The sequence below is a fragment of the Neodiprion pinetum genome, chromosome 2 (genome assembly GCF_021155775.2).
Source record: "Neodiprion pinetum isolate iyNeoPine1 chromosome 2, iyNeoPine1.2, whole genome shotgun sequence".
Lineage (NCBI taxonomy): Eukaryota > Metazoa > Arthropoda > Insecta > Hymenoptera > Diprionidae > Neodiprion > Neodiprion pinetum.
The window spans coordinates 3585405-3601939 of record NC_060233.1 but is presented as its reverse complement, the minus strand read 5'-3'; the positions used below and the strand labels follow the sequence as shown (position 1 = coordinate 3601939).

The window sequence follows — 16535 nt, the reverse complement described above, 5'->3', positions numbered from 1 at the left end:
CAAATACAGATCCACGATTGTCAGATACGAACTTCTGTTTGATGTTTTTGATTAACTCGTCGACAGAGTCTTTTTTGACCAGGGTAACGGTGCAGCCTCCAAAGCCAGCACCAGTCAACCGGCTTCCCAGAACGCCGCGAATTTCTCTAGCTGCCGAAACAAGGCTATCTAGTTCCTGGGATGAGACTTCATAGTCCTTTTGCAAAGAGTCGTGACTCTCATTCATCAGCTGTCCAAACTTAACAAACGAACCTTCTTCCAGAGCCTGTGCAGCAGCGACAGTTCTAGATATCTCAGTAATGACGTGACGGGCCCTTTTTATCAGCATCTCACAGACATTTTGCGCTTTCAAAACTAAAAAAATCGATTTAAACACATATGAACACAAATCGAGAGTCAGAATGTTGAATCGGCGATGAAATGACACGTAATTATTCACGGTCGTGCTTGTGTATATGAGTCTACGACCTGAATATCTGTGCAAAACTGATAACGCGTTATGCTCGATAATTTACTGTCTAAATCAGCAATGGTCGCCTCTCGCAGGCTCTTCAAATTCAGTCTTCTTGCAGCCACGTAACAGGCTTCTCGACGCTCAGTGTACTGGCTGCTGGAAAGTTTGTGCGGAGCGTTTGAATTCGTTATAAGAAAAACACAGTCCTCTTGAACCATTGGAATATGTTTTGTACTCAAATTTCTGCAGTCAAGAAGCAGGGCATGACCTTCCTTTCCCATTACCGATATAAACTGATCCATTATCCCACATGGAACCCCAGCAAACTCATGCTCGGCTTGCTGGCATGCTACGGCCTAAACAATAAGGAGGATATGCATATTCTCTACTTTTTACGTAACCCTCATAACGAGCTTCCCCACCAAGGACAAAAGAAGGTGAAAAAATGTCATCTTTACCTTGATATTGAGCTCTATAGTTCTGCAACCACTCAAAGCCTCCAATAAAGTGTATGTAGCAACCTCTAGGGCTGCGGAACTGCTCAAGCCAGCACCAACAGGCACGCTTGAAATAATGAGTGCATCAAATCCTGGCAAATTGCCTGAAAAGGATATCAAGGGTATGAAAATCAGGAGTTATGCGTTTTTCCAATTGCATAACAACGAAATGAGTGGAAAAAAAAACACTATCTCTTTATCTATCGCTTATGCAACAGTACCATGCATTCAGTTATACTATTACGTAAACAACGAGTGCAATATAAATGTGTGGATATGTTTACAACCAGCAAGCTGCTGTGGGTTCATAAGATAATCTAGTATAATTCCGTGGCAAAGCTTATCAGAACATTGTTTTGTTTAGAGGTAGATTTACATTGATTATCAGTCATCGTAAATCTACATTTATAGATTGTATGATATAACAAGAATGAACTGCAGGTTTATATGAAGATGTATCCAGCTTATACCAACACGTGAAATTTGCAATTGGTCCTTTCACGTAGTTTGCCCATTTTGGTTCTCCAGATTTCATTTCATCCCGATTACTTATGTCAAACTCCGCTCGGTCTACGTGTCCAATAGACCCACTCATGGTTATAACAACGCATCTGTGAGATTGATTCGGTCTGGCTGCAATTACAGTTACCATTGGGAGTGCCTAAAGGATATGGATTGCAAATTTAATCATCGCACACAAAGTCTGGAAAAAAGTATACTTTATCTACTGCATCTCTACCGGCGTCATCAATCATTTGCAAAAATTGAACATGTACTGACAACGACTTCAACTAGTCTCTGGGAGTCTGTTATATAAACTATCTTGTTGGTTAAGAAAAATTTTATAATAACGTGAAACCAGCTGCTTCAATATCATCGTCATAAGGTCACTAAGTATAATGATAGTGAATTGTGTACGAATTTTGCAGAAATTGGACAGAATTGTGGTCAAAAAAAATTGTACACTTAGCAACTTCGCAACTATTTGAATGAAAAAATCAAACGGCAAATCATTACCATCGGCAAAACGAATCCCTCGTTGTAATCTGTGTGCTCACCAATTAAATTTACTCGTCCAGGTGCACAAGCGCAAAATGTGGCATCTTCCCCAAATTCTTTAGCAAAGGCTTGAAGTGCTTTTACTCGAAGATCATTTTTGTCAGGTATAACAGTAGCCATTTTCAATTATACTTGAAACCTTTGACTTTGGAGACAACTGAAAGTAGTAAGCAAATTGACAAAATCTCTTACACGAGCAGCTGCAGTAAGAATTTTAGAACATCTGAGAAGATTTGTATTCTGATGTACGTCAATCGTAACTACATTTCGGCACATATAATCCAAGAGTAAAATAACGCCGGCTAAAACTAAATTGCAAGAGCTATAGACAATGGGTTGAGGTAAAATGAACGGAGATTAAAATAAGCAGTTCTCACTGCTGGTGTGAAAATTTGTCGATCGATGAATTAAACTTACTGATTTACGAACATACAAAGAACTGTGGATGTTCCAAGACTTAACACCGACAGCAGGGTTGCCAGATGGCCGTTGCGAAACAGGGTCGGATTTAGGGGGGGGGGGGGGGGGGGCAACCGGGGCTACAGCCCCGGGGCCTCCACGAAAGAGGGGCCCCTACAATTGAGACTTCGAAAAAAAAAATTTCAAATTCCAACTAGTATATAAACACTAGTAAAAATTTTTTTACGCTGTTTTCGCTTTTAGAAATTTTTCTGCCAAAAAAATATCTCAGACTGACGAATACGTACAATCACGCACCAGGACCAGAACGAGAAACGTGAGGTTGAATCCGCTTGATTACGGGAAAGCACAAGACGCAAATCTGTCACCGAAGGAGAAATACAAAGTATCCGCTTTTATCCCAGTGGTCGACCAGCTATGCGTTTCGCTTACCGAAAGATTGCATGCTTATGAAACTGTACGTTCGAGATTTGGATTTCTCAATCACATCGACAAGATGGATGCTGAAAATCTGCACGCTGCAGCAGAGGCATTGGTGAAAATTTATCAGGATGATTTAGAACCTAGTCTTGGTAATGAGTTGGTTCAATTTGTATCTTTGATCGACTCATACAAAAAGGACTATGGAAAAGACCAATCTCCGGAACTATTTTACTACCAAATTCTCGAAGATCAAAATTTCAGAGCTACATTCCCAAACTTTGAAATTGCACTGAGAATGTATTTGGTTTTGATGGTATCAAATTGCACGGGAGAGCGCTCATTTTGAAAAATGAAAATTATAAAAAATAGGCTTCGAACCACGATGGGACAAAATCGTCTATCAAAGCTTTCTCTCCTGAGTATTGAAAGTGATCTACTCCGGGAACTGGATTTCAGCGAAATCATCAACGATTTTTCGGCAAAAACAGCTCGGAAGATTCCGTTCGTTAACGCTAGAATTTAATTTCAGATAATTCTCGTTTCCGATTATATTTATATGTTTGTTAAATAATAAAATAATCTATCCTTGGTTCCACAACAAATTATTCATTGAAAAGCTCAACGGAAAAAAATTGTCCACTTTATTTGGACCATAATTTGGGGCCAGGGGGCCTCCACTCCTTTGTTGCCCCGAAGCCTCTCGACCTCTAAATCGGCCCTGTTGCGAAAATATCGTACCAGGCTGCACAAATTTATCGTACACTGATCGTACGATGGTAAAAAAAATTATCGTCCTAATTATCGCCTATTATTATAAATTATCGTACTAAATTATGGACACAAGATAAACATGCACTACTAACAGTAAGAGAAAGGAGAAAACACTGGAAACAGAGAAGCCAATACATTGACGAGATCGAGTGATCGACCAATAACCGCCTAGCGAGCGGCCTAGCGCTTTATCGCTCTCTGTTGTTCTTGTTATTTGTTATTGTTCTCTGTGTCTGTATTTCAGTAATAACCTTGACGGCCATCTAGCGGGAAGAAAACTTATCACAAAAATACCGGGTGACGTTCTGACGTATCAATTAAGGAGCAAAAAAAGATATAGGACAATCTCACATAATATGGTACAATTATCGTACAAATTAGTACGATAATCGTGTATCGTACGGACGGTAAATATATCGTACATGTACTATAGTTATCGTACGTATGGCAACCCTGACCGACAGTGACTTAGATTGATTTTCGTAATGTTGTTCGAACTGACGTAAACTGATAACTTAATTAAAAAACAATGTCGTCTGGTAGGAGGAAACCAAGGATATTGAGTGGTTACCGAAGTTCGAAAAGTTGTGATATAACGCGGAGGTACCAAATAAATCGTTCCTGATAAAAAGTATAATAGCGAGTACATAGAGGACGAGTAGTGCGCGAATGCATGGACGCTCAATAAACAAGCAGCTGTCGGTAAACATGACAATAAATGTCGTGAAAAGGGGGAAATACCTCAGATTTTAGCTGCGTGTATCATCGACGAGGAGGCCTAATCGTAACACTATGCAATGTCGGTCTCAGATCCTCTCATTAAGGAATTGAAAGGTAATTATCCGATAGTTCCTTTTTACCCCTCGGAGATACAGGTTATGTAACTCGGCCGTATTTTGTCGCTGTGAAAACTCGAGAGATTAACGTAATCGAATCAACTGGAACGTCAGATAAGTACTGATTAAATTTTTTTCACCTCTACGTCGGTCGAGCATTTTATCAGTTTCGATTAATGGATTTATATTATCGATCGATATTTTATTTTACTCCCCCCTTTTTCTTTCTACATATTTAATTTGAAAATAAGGTCAAGTGGCGCCCTCTCACGACCCGCCATCGGTACTAAAAAGTATTTAAAAATAGGATCAAAGCTTGAATCGTTTAACTAATCCGGTAATTGATTTAATGTAACTAGGCAATTACAGGAAATACACAAATTGTATGCTTTTTAATCTTGCAAGGCTGGACCAGAAAATTAACCGAATGTACGGGGAATATCGACGACAGCAATCCAGATTTACCGTCGTTTTGCAAAAGTCTGGAGAGATGCTTGCAAAAAGGTGTTCTGATGCGTATGAATGCTATAGGATTTCCAAAGTTAGCTGAAGCTTGGTACTGGATGGAAGAGGTTCTGGCTAAAAATCAAAGGTTTAAATATCTGACTGAATTCATTTTATGCAGGATTGAATGACTTGACTTTAATTGACTTTCTCTCACTTTAATTATACATACATGAATTGCGGATTGGTTGATGAGATAATGAATTTCAGCTACGCATACACTTCGGCCGTGGAGGCGGTCAAAGCGAACTGTAAAGTTCGCTCACCCGTTGGACGACTAAGGCTTTTGATTAGGATTTGTCTTACTCGTCAATGCCTTCATGTGCCTATCCAAATATTAGTAAGCATGCCAATAGAGAATTACGTATGATTATGATGCAAACTATTTTTTTTTTTCGTCAGGCAATTTTTCACGTGTACGTTGTTCGTGCATCTGTATAATAAGTACAACTTTCAACAGGCACAGAATAACTCCGCGTTTCCACTTGCCTTGGATTACTACGAACCCCAAAGCATTTTGGGCGATGAAATTTTAGGGGAAATACTACTATCCGTTTTGCTGCAATGCGGTAAATTGAATTTTCGATTGAATTTGAAAAATGCCAGTTTCCTGGACGACACATGGCTGCTTCCTGAGTGCTCAGCACTTGAACTCGTGCCTTGTAAGACAATGGGCATGTCGGTTTCGTAAGTTTAGATGATTAGATATTGATGATGCAAACGCATGTAACTTTAAGTAGCGTCAATCTCGTTCACGTAAACGCTCGATACTTATTAATAAAAATCTCTTCTTTACGTTTCTGTCCAGCTTCATAGAGGGGAAGGCTCTGGTCGTCAATTTAGACGAAAATTCAGTCGCTGCCGAAGATGTAAGAATATTTTGTAAAATCATATTTAGCTACAATGCATAAAATTATTTATAATCAATGCAATGGCATAATTATTGCGATACTCTTATCAGGACAAAATTGAGCTTGGCGATGTCTTGGATGAGATCAACGGAAACGTTATAACTGCTAGCGCCAAGGGAAGACTTGGAAAAATCATGAAAAAGGCAATAGGACAACCCATATCTCTTCATATCATTAAAGTATGGATCAAATGGTTATTTTTCCTATGACACGACTTACTAGTCAGGCACCGTCAATTGCGACGTATTGTTGACGTGATTTTACCACAGCAGTTTTATAACTGTTTTAGTATCGGTATAAACAATCCAGAGATGTTTACGGACCAATTGTTCACCTGATTCGCAGCTCAAATATCGATCATATGAAAAAATTACTACTCCAGAGAAGTCCGATTCTGAAACCCGATTGTATCGGAGATGATAAATCAGGGGTAAACAACTCTAATACAGAGAACGAACAGCTGAAAGCTGGATTCGTGCTCAAGTACTGCGGTTCTATTTCTACTGGAACGGAAGGTGATGTAAGACAGATCGAAAAAGCCATTTGGCGAATCTTAAAGTCTGAGGATTTCCAGTCGACAAGTGTCAGGTTCGAATGCTTGGAGATAGGAGTCAGAGTCACACGGGCAAACGATGATAATGTAAGTTTTATTTGGATCAACGAGATATTTAGCTTTAGCCATTGAGAGATATTTTTGTTCTAACTGTGTACTGTCTGGTATTTCTAGATCATTTCGAAGCACAGCTATATGGAAATATCATCATGCGGGCGTACTGCTAATATTCCAGACTACTTTGCGTTCATTGCGGGGTAAGATAATTATCAAAGTTACGTGCAATTGTTGGTGAAAAATTGTAACAATTGTTATGTTATCTATCTTGTTTCAGAGACAAAAACTGTAACGTGGCGACAAAGTTCAATGCCTATATATTTTTCCATCACAACGAAGAAGAAGTACAAACAATTTTGCAGAGTTTAGGCCAAGGTTTCCAGCGAACACACTTTGCTGTATGAATGTTCGTTTACATTGTCAAATTTGGCTAGGGAATGCCTAATATTCAAGCTTATGTAAAGGAAACAGGGCTGCCGTAACGGTGGCTGAATAATTCAACGCAGATTGACAAGCTGTTAATAAGAATACAATATATTCCATCAAGGAATTAAGAAAAACAACAATATATCAATTAATATGCGATATCAAAAGAATTTCAAATAAATGTATATTTTCTGCCTAATTTAACATGTACAATGTATACATCTTGTAGATACCGCGTTGATTTTAATCTTCGTGGTTTTTACAAAATAAAAATCAATTCCCCAATTTTAAGTGTACCTAGAAGATTTTGTTTCTTTAGTCTCTCGGCCGCTCAATTTTCCCTCAGATAAATTAACGCAGACTAAAATGGAACCTGATTCTGCACACAACGCATCGCTTCGAAATGAGGATACATACGATCGAAGTCCACGCAAGGAGGGCGCGTTTTTATTTTTGAATAATTGAAGCGAGCGAAGGAGAAGACAAACGAGATCGAAACAAAAACAAGAGGTTGAAAAAAAAGGGTTGCCACGGGGTGAAACTAAAAAAACAAAAATGGGTCCTGAAGGGCCGAGCGATGAAGGGCAGAGAATGGACCGCTTCGAAACCTCGAGAATCGCCTAAATCCCGGCGCGCGCGTCTTTAGGGTCAAGGCGCGATCGCCCGGCCATCGTTGGCGGTGAGTGTGCGCCGTAAGATTGGTTCTGTCATCTGTCGTCAGCTGCTCGGCTGTCGTCGGCAGCAGGCAAAGAGCCAGAGCGAGGCACCGAGCCGACGGCTGACCGCGGAGTGTGTGCGTATCTAGTGCGTATGCAACCGACCGTCTCAACGAACTAACCCCGGACCGATATAAGGATAGAAAACATGGCTGCGAACACGATGATTGAATATTTCTACGAGGACGTTATTTACCGCGTGGACAAGCGAGGTAACGTTGAGTTTGGCATCGTCATGGGAAACGACGACCCCGACTCATCGGACGAAAGTTCGGACAACGAGGAGAGTCCGAAGCGGAAACAGGGAGAGATCCACGCTGTCTGGCACCCCTCCGGCGTTGAGGAACTCGTCAATTCTAAGAAGGTGATAATTCCCGAACGAGCTACTCCTCCCAGCTCTCCTTTCCCATTTCATTCTGTTATCTCTATCTATCCCTATCACTCTCTCTCATTCTCTTTCTCCCTTCTTACGCTACCCCTAAATCGGAATCGCTTGCCACCCGATCAATCAACCGGTTCGCTGCGTATAAGCTTTACTTTCACGTCATAAAATACCGCATATCCTACCGATATACACTTCAATCAACGTATCTGCAACTTGCCAAAATGAAGAAACGGCGCATAACATACTTCGCATTTCACTGGGCGCTAATTTTGAATTTCGAACATACCCGGAATGTTCACGATATTGAAGTTTGTAACGTTATCGTATCGAAACATTGGGGGAAAAATCACTATTTTCTTATTTTTACAATCACTTGGAAGGAAAAAGAATTTCAAAATATAAGTATGTTTTATTTTATTATGGTGTACTGAATTCAAATAATTCCAAAATCGCGAAGTAACGGTTTTTCCTCAGCATGAATCGTTATGAACTTCAACATGGTGAATGTTTCATCTAATTGAAACATGCTATTGTTAATTGGGCCGTAAAGCATCGAATGTCTCGTCATTTTGCTCAAGATTATACCTTAACCTTTTTTTTAAGCCTCCCCATTGTTAGGTAGTTGTTACATCAACCAATTATCCATTTGTTGTTTAATTTTTTTTAGATACATCTGGCTGACAGATCACTGATGCCAGGTGACGTTGTACGTCGTATGATTAAGGGAAAGGACACGCAGAGAGGCTACTGTCGAGACATCGAATTAACCGCTTGTGTTCAAGTCATTGGAACTAAACAAATCTTGACTAATGTTAAAAGTGAAGATTTGGTGCCACTGGAGGTGCATAGCAGTTCGACGTTACTTTAACATCAGTTTTTACAGACATCCAATCTAGTCATGTCTGATGTCAATGTTGAAACGAGAGTATTTTTTGCAATACGATCTGTCCTAATGTCAGAATTCAACATTTGCAGGAATTTTCTACGGACATAGCCGTGTGCATGGATTCTTGGGTCGGTGGAATTAAGATGGTCCATTCAAAATTATGGCTGGCAATGCCGGATGGATCACGTTGTGTGATAAATGAAATAGATGCCTGTGCTCTGGAACAGTTTGAAGAAAAGCGAGAAAATGTAACGTGTAATTCAACACTGATCTGTGGAATGAGCATCGGATCAATTTCCGATACTTCAATGCTCACCTTATACCACCGATCCTTTTTTATTTCAGGATAACGATTTTCCACATTCCTCCGAATTCTATCCAGGTCAAAGCCTCTGGGGGCCGTTACATTGTCTGGAAGACGCGCAATGGATTTTGTGCACTAAGGAATTAAAGGCAAAGAGAAAGTTGAAGCCGCAAAAAATAACCAAAGTTGTTGTTGAGAAAATAGAGACTGATTCAATAGGAGTTCACTGGCAGTGCAGAGCCTACTCCAAAGACGGAGCTGGCACGGATCAGGTGCAACCAAAGTTTGTAGTGGAGGGTGAAGATCTCAAAAAATTAAAGCTCCTCAATGTATTTGAACCCTCGACACTACAAGTCGGGGATCGTAACTTTTACACCGTTAAGGAAAATGAAAATGTAATCAGCCGAGAACAGTGGAGAAAACAGCAAAGAGAAATTTTCAACGTACCAAAGCATGGCCCGCGGAAATCCCGGGTAAACGTTAGCGTTACCAAACCTGTTGACAATAAACCTATAATTCTGGATCGTCAAACATCCGAGCGATTGGAGGCTAATTTGGCCAACAATCCTGTCAACAATTCGCACAGTTCCTTGGCAAACAACAGTTTAATGCCACCACCACAAAATACCACTGCAGAAAGTTCCGATGATTGGGATACAGAAGATACAGGGTCACAAAGTGACACAGCTTCGGTTAGTAGGAAAAAATCTATGAGCAAGTTCAACGCAGATAGTTGTTTTTGTGAGCACAATAAAACCTACCTGCGCCTGTATAAAAATTACAGGTATCCAGCGGCTGTTCTAGCGTAGCGTCTATGGGCAAAAAAAAGAGAGGACCTGCCCTGATGACGAAGGTTCTGAAGAAAAAAAAGTTGTGCAAAGCAAAGAAGAAAGTTGCACCTGTTGCACTGATACCTGGAACGAAAATAGTCGTGGAAACTTTGTCGACGAGTACAAAAGCAAACGTAGTCTGGCAAGACGGGTCCGTCGAAATTGGTACTAACACACATACTTTCTTTTTCCATATTGAAACTCTGTGTCAATACATGACACTATACTGACAAGGTTTATCATCTATTCAGGTATTCCTTCCACCCAGTTGTATCCTATACATCACTTAGATGACCAAGAATTTTTCCCTGGTGACTTTGTCGTCGACCAAAAAGAGGAATCAAGAATGTATGGTGTCGTACAGAGCGTTGATCATCAAGGCAGAACGGCTAAAGTAAAATGGTTCAGAACATACACTTCAAGCCAAAGTCCTCAGTGAGTAAACTACAAATTATTTGCCACAATTTTTAACAGTGTCCATAACCTTCGAGCCAAGTGATATTTATATTTCAAAGTCCACTAAAATCTTCGATGAATTAATGATGGGATTATTTTCACTAGGCCAACGATGTTACAAGAACGCGAGGTCAGTGTTTACGATCTGAAAGATCATCCTGACTTCCAGTACAGACCTGGTACCTTAGTTATTCGTATAGCGAACTTCGAAGGCGAAGATGCTGGATGTACAGCTGGGCAGATATTAGATAATTATCCAGAAGGTCGAGTCAAGGTCTGGTGGGCCGATGGTCACGTCAGTATGTGTTGGCCCCAAGACTTATATAAGGTTGGGGAATACGATAGTGATGAGGGAGAGCTCTGGGACGACGTATCATCAGAAGCCTCATGGGAAACTGAATCTGAAGATTGCGTTATTGCTGATCCAGACGGTGAAGATTATTTTCGTTTCATTTCAATCCATTATGAATCTCTTTTACTCAAATACCGATGGTTAAAATTTTTCAATCTTCATCGTACTTCTGACTCCAATCATTTTTCCTGCACCCCGATTTTAGGTACAGAGCAAACAGAGAACATAAAACCAAAGCTAGCTGCTCACATTGAAAAGGCGAGAATTGCAATGTCTCGATTGGAAGAGATTTTCACCCAGAACCCATCTTTACAAACAACTGAGGTGATGAGGAGACTCCTTGAAGTTTACAAAGATTGCAGGTACATGGACAAGCTGATGGGGACATCGTTCTTTCACGAAAGCCATTTCCAAGGACTTTTGGAACGCGTCCGAGAACGAGGCAGAGCTAATGTGGCTCAGAGAATGGCCGACCAAGTAACCAGACTGTTTACGCATCAATCAGGAGGATCCGAAACTGACGCCGAGCAGGATAACATTGAAAATACGAACATAACGAATACGAACATAACGAATACGAACAACCTTCAGACGAGCAATAGCACTTTGAAAACCAAAAGTACAACTGTGAACGAGGTGGCAATATCACCTGGTAGCCAAGATAGTACTGCCAAGAAACAATCGAGTAAAGAGGAAGAGGATGAGATTAATCAACTATTTATTGATATTAACCCAAATCCCGAAGATTCCGGATTATTTTCTGCAGAAAACTCTAAAAAAGAGTCAGGCTCAAGTGAATCTAGCGGAGAATTCCTTCTCAGCGAAGATGTTAACAACGTGGCGGATCGCTCGCCAGGTATGGAAAAAACTGAACAAATAAAAGACGAGAGCATGGAGAAAGCGATGGCAAGATCTGAAGAAAACGTCGCTAGTTCTCACGTTTGCGTGAAATTATGTACTCTGATAAAGGCTCAACTGGTGCAAGCTCACGCAGAGGTTTCTAAGAGGTTTGGCTTGTCAAAAATGTCTCTCTCAGATGCCGCGAATAATTCATCCCCGCAGAAAAAACCGAAAGAAGAAGAAGACAAGCCGATTCCGCCTCTCTCAGAACCCTCCGAAATTTCGATTGAAATACCACCGCCAGTTTACACAGAAGGCGAAGGCTTCTCAATTGAAGACACTGCTCCTGATAGCCATAAATTCAAATTGACAATGTTTCAACCGACAGACCCCTCGAATTTCTTCAGAACTGTTTCCAAGGAGTTGAAGCTACTGAGAAACTCGTTGCCCCCAGGTATTTGGGTCAAAGGATTTGAAGACAGGATGGATTTGTATTCTGTAATGATTCGCGGGCCCGAGAAGACGCCTTACGAAGATGGTCTCTTTTTATTCGACTTTCAACTGTCCGCCGATTATCCGGCAGCTCCTCCCTTGTGTCACTACATTTCTTACTGTAGCGATAGACTAAACCCAAACTTGTATGAAGATGGTAAAGTGTGCGTTAGTCTTTTAGGGACTTGGGCAGGACGTGGGACAGAAATATGGACCAGCTCATCGACTCTGCTGCAAGTTATCGTTTCGATTCAAGGTCTGATCCTTGTTTCTGAGCCCTATTTTAACGAAGCTGGTTATGAAAAGCAGAAAGGATCTCAACAAGGCCGTGAAAATTCTAGAATGTACAATGAGATGGTTGTTCTGAAGCTCGTTCAAGCCCAGACAAAACTTCTTCAACATCCACCACTAGTTTTCAAAGAAACGATTATACAACATTTCAAAAGACATGCAAAAAAGTTACTCCAGCGCCTTGATCTGTGGATGGAAATATCTGAGCAACACAATAGCCAGCATCCATTGTCACCGATCACACCTACAACGTTCAAAGAGATAGCCAACTGTGGTAAGTGTGTAAATTATTCAACCGAAACCGTGCAAAATCAGTAAATCTTCGCGTCAGTTTAATGAAGTTATTCTAAAGTATTCCAACGTCATCAACGTTTTGCGAAAATAAATCGTGTATAAGATTTATTTCTTTTCTTTGCAGATGAAAAAATTCTTCCTGAATTTCCTCTGATCCCTGCATCACGTGGATTCTGCATCACATTGCGAAAAACTTTAGCAACTTTCAAAGAGGTACTTGCGAAAGAGGGAATAATGAGCAGACCTCCGAGTCAGTCAAACAGCGGAAATACAATGGAGTTGAAAATTACCGCAAGCGAAGTGAATGATGGGGAAAACATACGTGGTGTAAAATCGGATACTGTGATTAAACAGGCTAACGTGAAGGCAACAACAAACGGCACTAAAGAAGTAAAAAAGGTCATATCGAATGATCAGTGCAGTAAGGAAAATTCGCTAAAAAAATCTGAGATCATGTCGACGAGTATTTCTGCGACTACTGTCAGCGAGACGAAAAAAACTACATCCGAGCGTAATACCAGCTAGCCTCAAGGTAAATCTAAATCTTTAGCTTATAAAAATTACACAATTATTCGGTAATATATTAATTAAATGAATAATTATTCTTGAAATCCGTATGTTTATAGTATCTATTTATCAAATGCTAAATATCGTTATCGATGCTGTGGTTATAGTTATGCCGCTAAACTTTAAGTGGGTAATTAGGAAATTGACTGTATTTAGTACCTTGATTCAACTCATAATACATGACAATTTGCGATCTGTAATAATTTCGGTTATTTTGTGAAATAAGGCGTGTAAAAGACAACGTGCGTTGTTTATTTATATATTTTGTTTTACCATCCTTCGAGTTTGTAGACAAATGAAAGAACAAACTGCACGGAAATCGACCGAAGAGTTAAAGGACACAAAGACGGGTTAATTCTCAAGTATTTATCATAAAGTCTGCCGTTGTCATGGAATTTTCGGAATATACTGACGTAGATAAATATTATGCTACGAATCTCTGTCGCCAGTAACTCTTGCAATGATATCATACAACATTGAGTATTTCTACGAAAGGTTGTTCGCAAAATTTAGACGCTAATCGAAAGTTTCGAATATGATTAGCTATACGAAAATAATATTAACTCTAGAAAGAAATTATACCGCAATATGCAGAGCTAACAAGTTGATTGAATAATATGATAGCTATTGAAACGCTAGAACGTATGTGAATATATTATTAAATTATAGAACACCGACTCTAATTCTTCTATTTCAGTCAGTCATATGCAATCATATGCCATCCACTAATATATGATATTATAAATAAAATGATTAGAGGTAGGCTAGTCTAGTAAAACATTGAGGTAGAAACATATTGGAAGAAAAAAAAGTTTAATCATTATTAGAGTCTAGAAAGAAATAAAGACTAGACACTCTTCATTGAAGCATCAAGGTTTCTTTTCTCTCTATGTAATTGCCATTCTCAAACGAATAGGAGGACAAAATGCAGGTTGTCTTTTCCATAAATGAAACCAGTATTTAATATTGCGTTAAAATCATCCACCGTGACTATATTATAAGTTTAACATTTAGATACTTAAAAATTGCTTTAAATTGTTGTACTATTCACGATTATCAATTACGTACATTCACGATATTACTTCAGTATTATTGAGATACCCATGTATTATTTTACGATGTCTTTTTCATTCAAGAGTTGCGCACCTGTAAATGTGTCGTTATTTTTTTGTTTATTTATTTCATATTTTTATATTTCTAAACATTGTTCTGTATCGATAAATCTTTCCCGCACCCTGTACAGGTTGTAATTTGTTTCTTCTAGTTATACGATTTAGTTATTTCCTGTTGCTATAAATCCTATATTACACATATATTATATGTAAACGTAATATTGTCTAACATGAGATGGTCTCAGAGGATAAAACTTTCTGCTCAGTGGTGAAAACTATATTTTCAAGTTAGGGTATAATTTAGTGTAATCGGTTTCGTTCGCATTTGTAGATATATGTTTAATTTAGCACAGCTTAAACACTGATTTGCCCCTTCTAAGGGAAAAATCAGATTGAAAATATGTATAGAGCAAGTTGTTGATGATACAAAAAAAAAGTTTAAAAGGAAAACTTGACTCTAGCAAACTAAAGGACATCATGCTTTTTTAATGATACTGTGATTGACGAATTAATTTGTTGTTGTAAATTTGCTATAAAGTTATTTATGTACGTATATCACGCCCAGCTTTACAGTAGTTCAAAGACAAACTTTTTCTGTAACTATCATTTGTCAGCTGTCATAGTGGTGTGGTGTTCCTACATTATCATTATTTTCGTCAAGAGAGGAATGTCAACAATAAATTGAAGACAGTTCATTTGTTTTACTATATGAAATTATATAAGAACTACACACAATTCCAAAGATCCTAAAATTATTACTTCGTCTTAACTCAAGCCCCCCCTAAGATTCTTTGAATCTATAAACAGATGAACAGATTCTGTAAGAAGCCTCAAACTTTTCTACTTCTGTCAACTATCGATGGTGCTGTTTATTAAAAGATAAAAGGAAAAACGAACTTTGAGCAAAAAAAAAAAAAATTACAAAGAAGATGAAGAAGGAAAGAGTTTCGTTCATTTTATTGTGAAACGATGGATTTATATTGAATACAAAGAAATTAAAAATATGAAGAAGTAAAATAAAAATGAAAATATATAGAAGATAAAGTGAATAATACATGAACAAAAGAAAACATACGAAAACGTTGGAACGTGATGTTGGGATGCCTTGTATATGTGCCAGCTATTTATATTATTATAAACATTACTTGTAAGCCATGAAGCTTCGTTTCCGCTATACATATGTATATGTTTTAATCATGATACTGTTGAAGAAATGATTCATTATCTATACCAACAAATAATTAGTCCTACGTTATATGTTAACGAAAAAATAACAAAAACAGAAAAAAATGGTACTCATAACTTGGTATGTATATTACATTGATATATTATTATAAATAAATTATGTAATCTTGATTTTGAATCAATAAAAAGTCACTAAGCAATTAAGTAAATAGATGAAATGGAATTTGTTATTACCTTTCTCCTTTCTGTTCAACGGAAAAAAATGTTCTAAAAAAACCCATCATTTTATACCTGCCTAAATTTTCCGTGAAAATATATTTTTGTGAAAATAATGAAATAACTTTAATAACTCATTTGTTACATTACAGAAGTCAATTTTCAGGGTTTGCGCAATTTTGTCCTCCTTTTTGTTTTGTCACATTTGTCATTTTTCGCGAATATGCTATTGACCAATAATTTAATAAACTAGCTCAAAGCCTAGTAAAACACTAGACGAAGGATGCAGGCGAATGTGCTGGCATAGGTGGAGGGGGTAGACTCATAGACCTACGTTCGGTTTTGTTTTTTAGGGATATCAGCAAACATTTGATCCCTGATCATTCTTATTGATTCATTAGTTTGACATGCCGGTATTGTAGAATGCATACTGGTCGGCTCATCTCAAGGCATCTAATAATAATAAGAGGTAAGGTAGGAATAGATAACTCGCTATAGAAGTTTCCTGGTACGCGCCCTTTCCACGCATTATGCTCGAATCTTGTTCGTAGAATATGATTAAGTTTTGCGATTGAGTAAAAGTATGAGTAGTACTATCTAACGCAAGGTGCAATTGAACAATTTAACTAACTAAAACAATTTAACTAACTAAAATTTAGGGATAAACGATGCGACTCACCGTTGACTGCACTCATTCA

At 38.6% G+C, this 16535-nt stretch overlaps 3 protein-coding genes across 7 annotated transcripts in view; 2 read left to right on the top strand and 1 right to left on the bottom strand.

Annotated features, from left to right (window-relative positions):
• LOC124212761 (galactokinase) overlaps positions 1–16535 on the bottom strand; it is a 17293-nt gene extending 758 nt beyond the window's left edge. The window contains exons 1-7 of one of the 5 annotated variants that reach the window (XM_046613173.2): positions 3681–3699; positions 2428–2595; positions 1969–2167; positions 1426–1612; positions 913–1055; positions 516–810; positions 33–354 (exon numbers count right to left, since the gene is read on the bottom strand). In XM_046613173.2, coding sequence (XP_046469129.1) covers positions 33–354; positions 516–810; positions 913–1055; positions 1426–1612; positions 1969–2130 — 1109 coding nt within the window. In that variant the 5' untranslated portion in view covers positions 2131–2167; positions 2428–2595; positions 3681–3699. The other 4 variants (XM_069133669.1, XM_046613171.2, XM_046613172.2 and 1 more) reach the window with 4 other exon arrangements.
• Positions 3966–7202, top strand: LOC124212760 (uncharacterized). The gene is made up of 9 exons (XM_046613170.2): positions 3966–4458; positions 4866–5052; positions 5175–5304; positions 5425–5651; positions 5773–5833; positions 5926–6054; positions 6165–6515; positions 6603–6685; positions 6763–7202. Exons 1-9 carry the CDS (start codon positions 4422–4424, stop codon positions 6887–6889), a joined length of 1332 nt encoding a protein of 443 aa, XP_046469126.1. The 5' UTR covers positions 3966–4421; the 3' UTR covers positions 6890–7202.
• LOC124212751 ((E3-independent) E2 ubiquitin-conjugating enzyme UBE2O) lies at positions 7644–15378 on the top strand. Its single transcript, XM_046613138.2, has 9 exons — positions 7644–7991; positions 8680–8853; positions 8988–9146; positions 9244–9894; positions 9987–10197; positions 10284–10467; positions 10594–10919; positions 11046–12737; positions 12882–15378. The coding sequence occupies exons 1-9, from the start codon at positions 7776–7778 to the stop codon at positions 13280–13282; spliced, it is 4014 nt and encodes a 1337-aa protein (XP_046469094.1). The 5' UTR covers positions 7644–7775; the 3' UTR covers positions 13283–15378.

Coding starts and splice junctions, on each gene's coding strand:
- LOC124212760 (XM_046613170.2), top strand. CDS start 4,422: ATGTCGGTCTCAGATCCTCTCATTAAGGAATTGAAAG. Junction 5,652..5,772: donor ACAATGGGCATGTCGGTTTC/GTAAGTTTAGAT, acceptor GTTTCTGTCCAG/CTTCATAGAGGGGAAGGCTC. Junction 6,516..6,602: donor CACGGGCAAACGATGATAAT/GTAAGTTTTATT, acceptor TGGTATTTCTAG/ATCATTTCGAAGCACAGCTA.
- LOC124212751 (XM_046613138.2), top strand. CDS start 7,776: ATGGCTGCGAACACGATGATTGAATATTTCTACGAGGACGTTATTTAC. Junction 10,468..10,593: donor ACTTCAAGCCAAAGTCCTCA/GTGAGTAAACTA, acceptor TATTTTCACTAG/GCCAACGATGTTACAAGAAC. Junction 12,738..12,881: donor CAAAGAGATAGCCAACTGTG/GTAAGTGTGTAA, acceptor TTTTCTTTGCAG/ATGAAAAAATTCTTCCTGAA.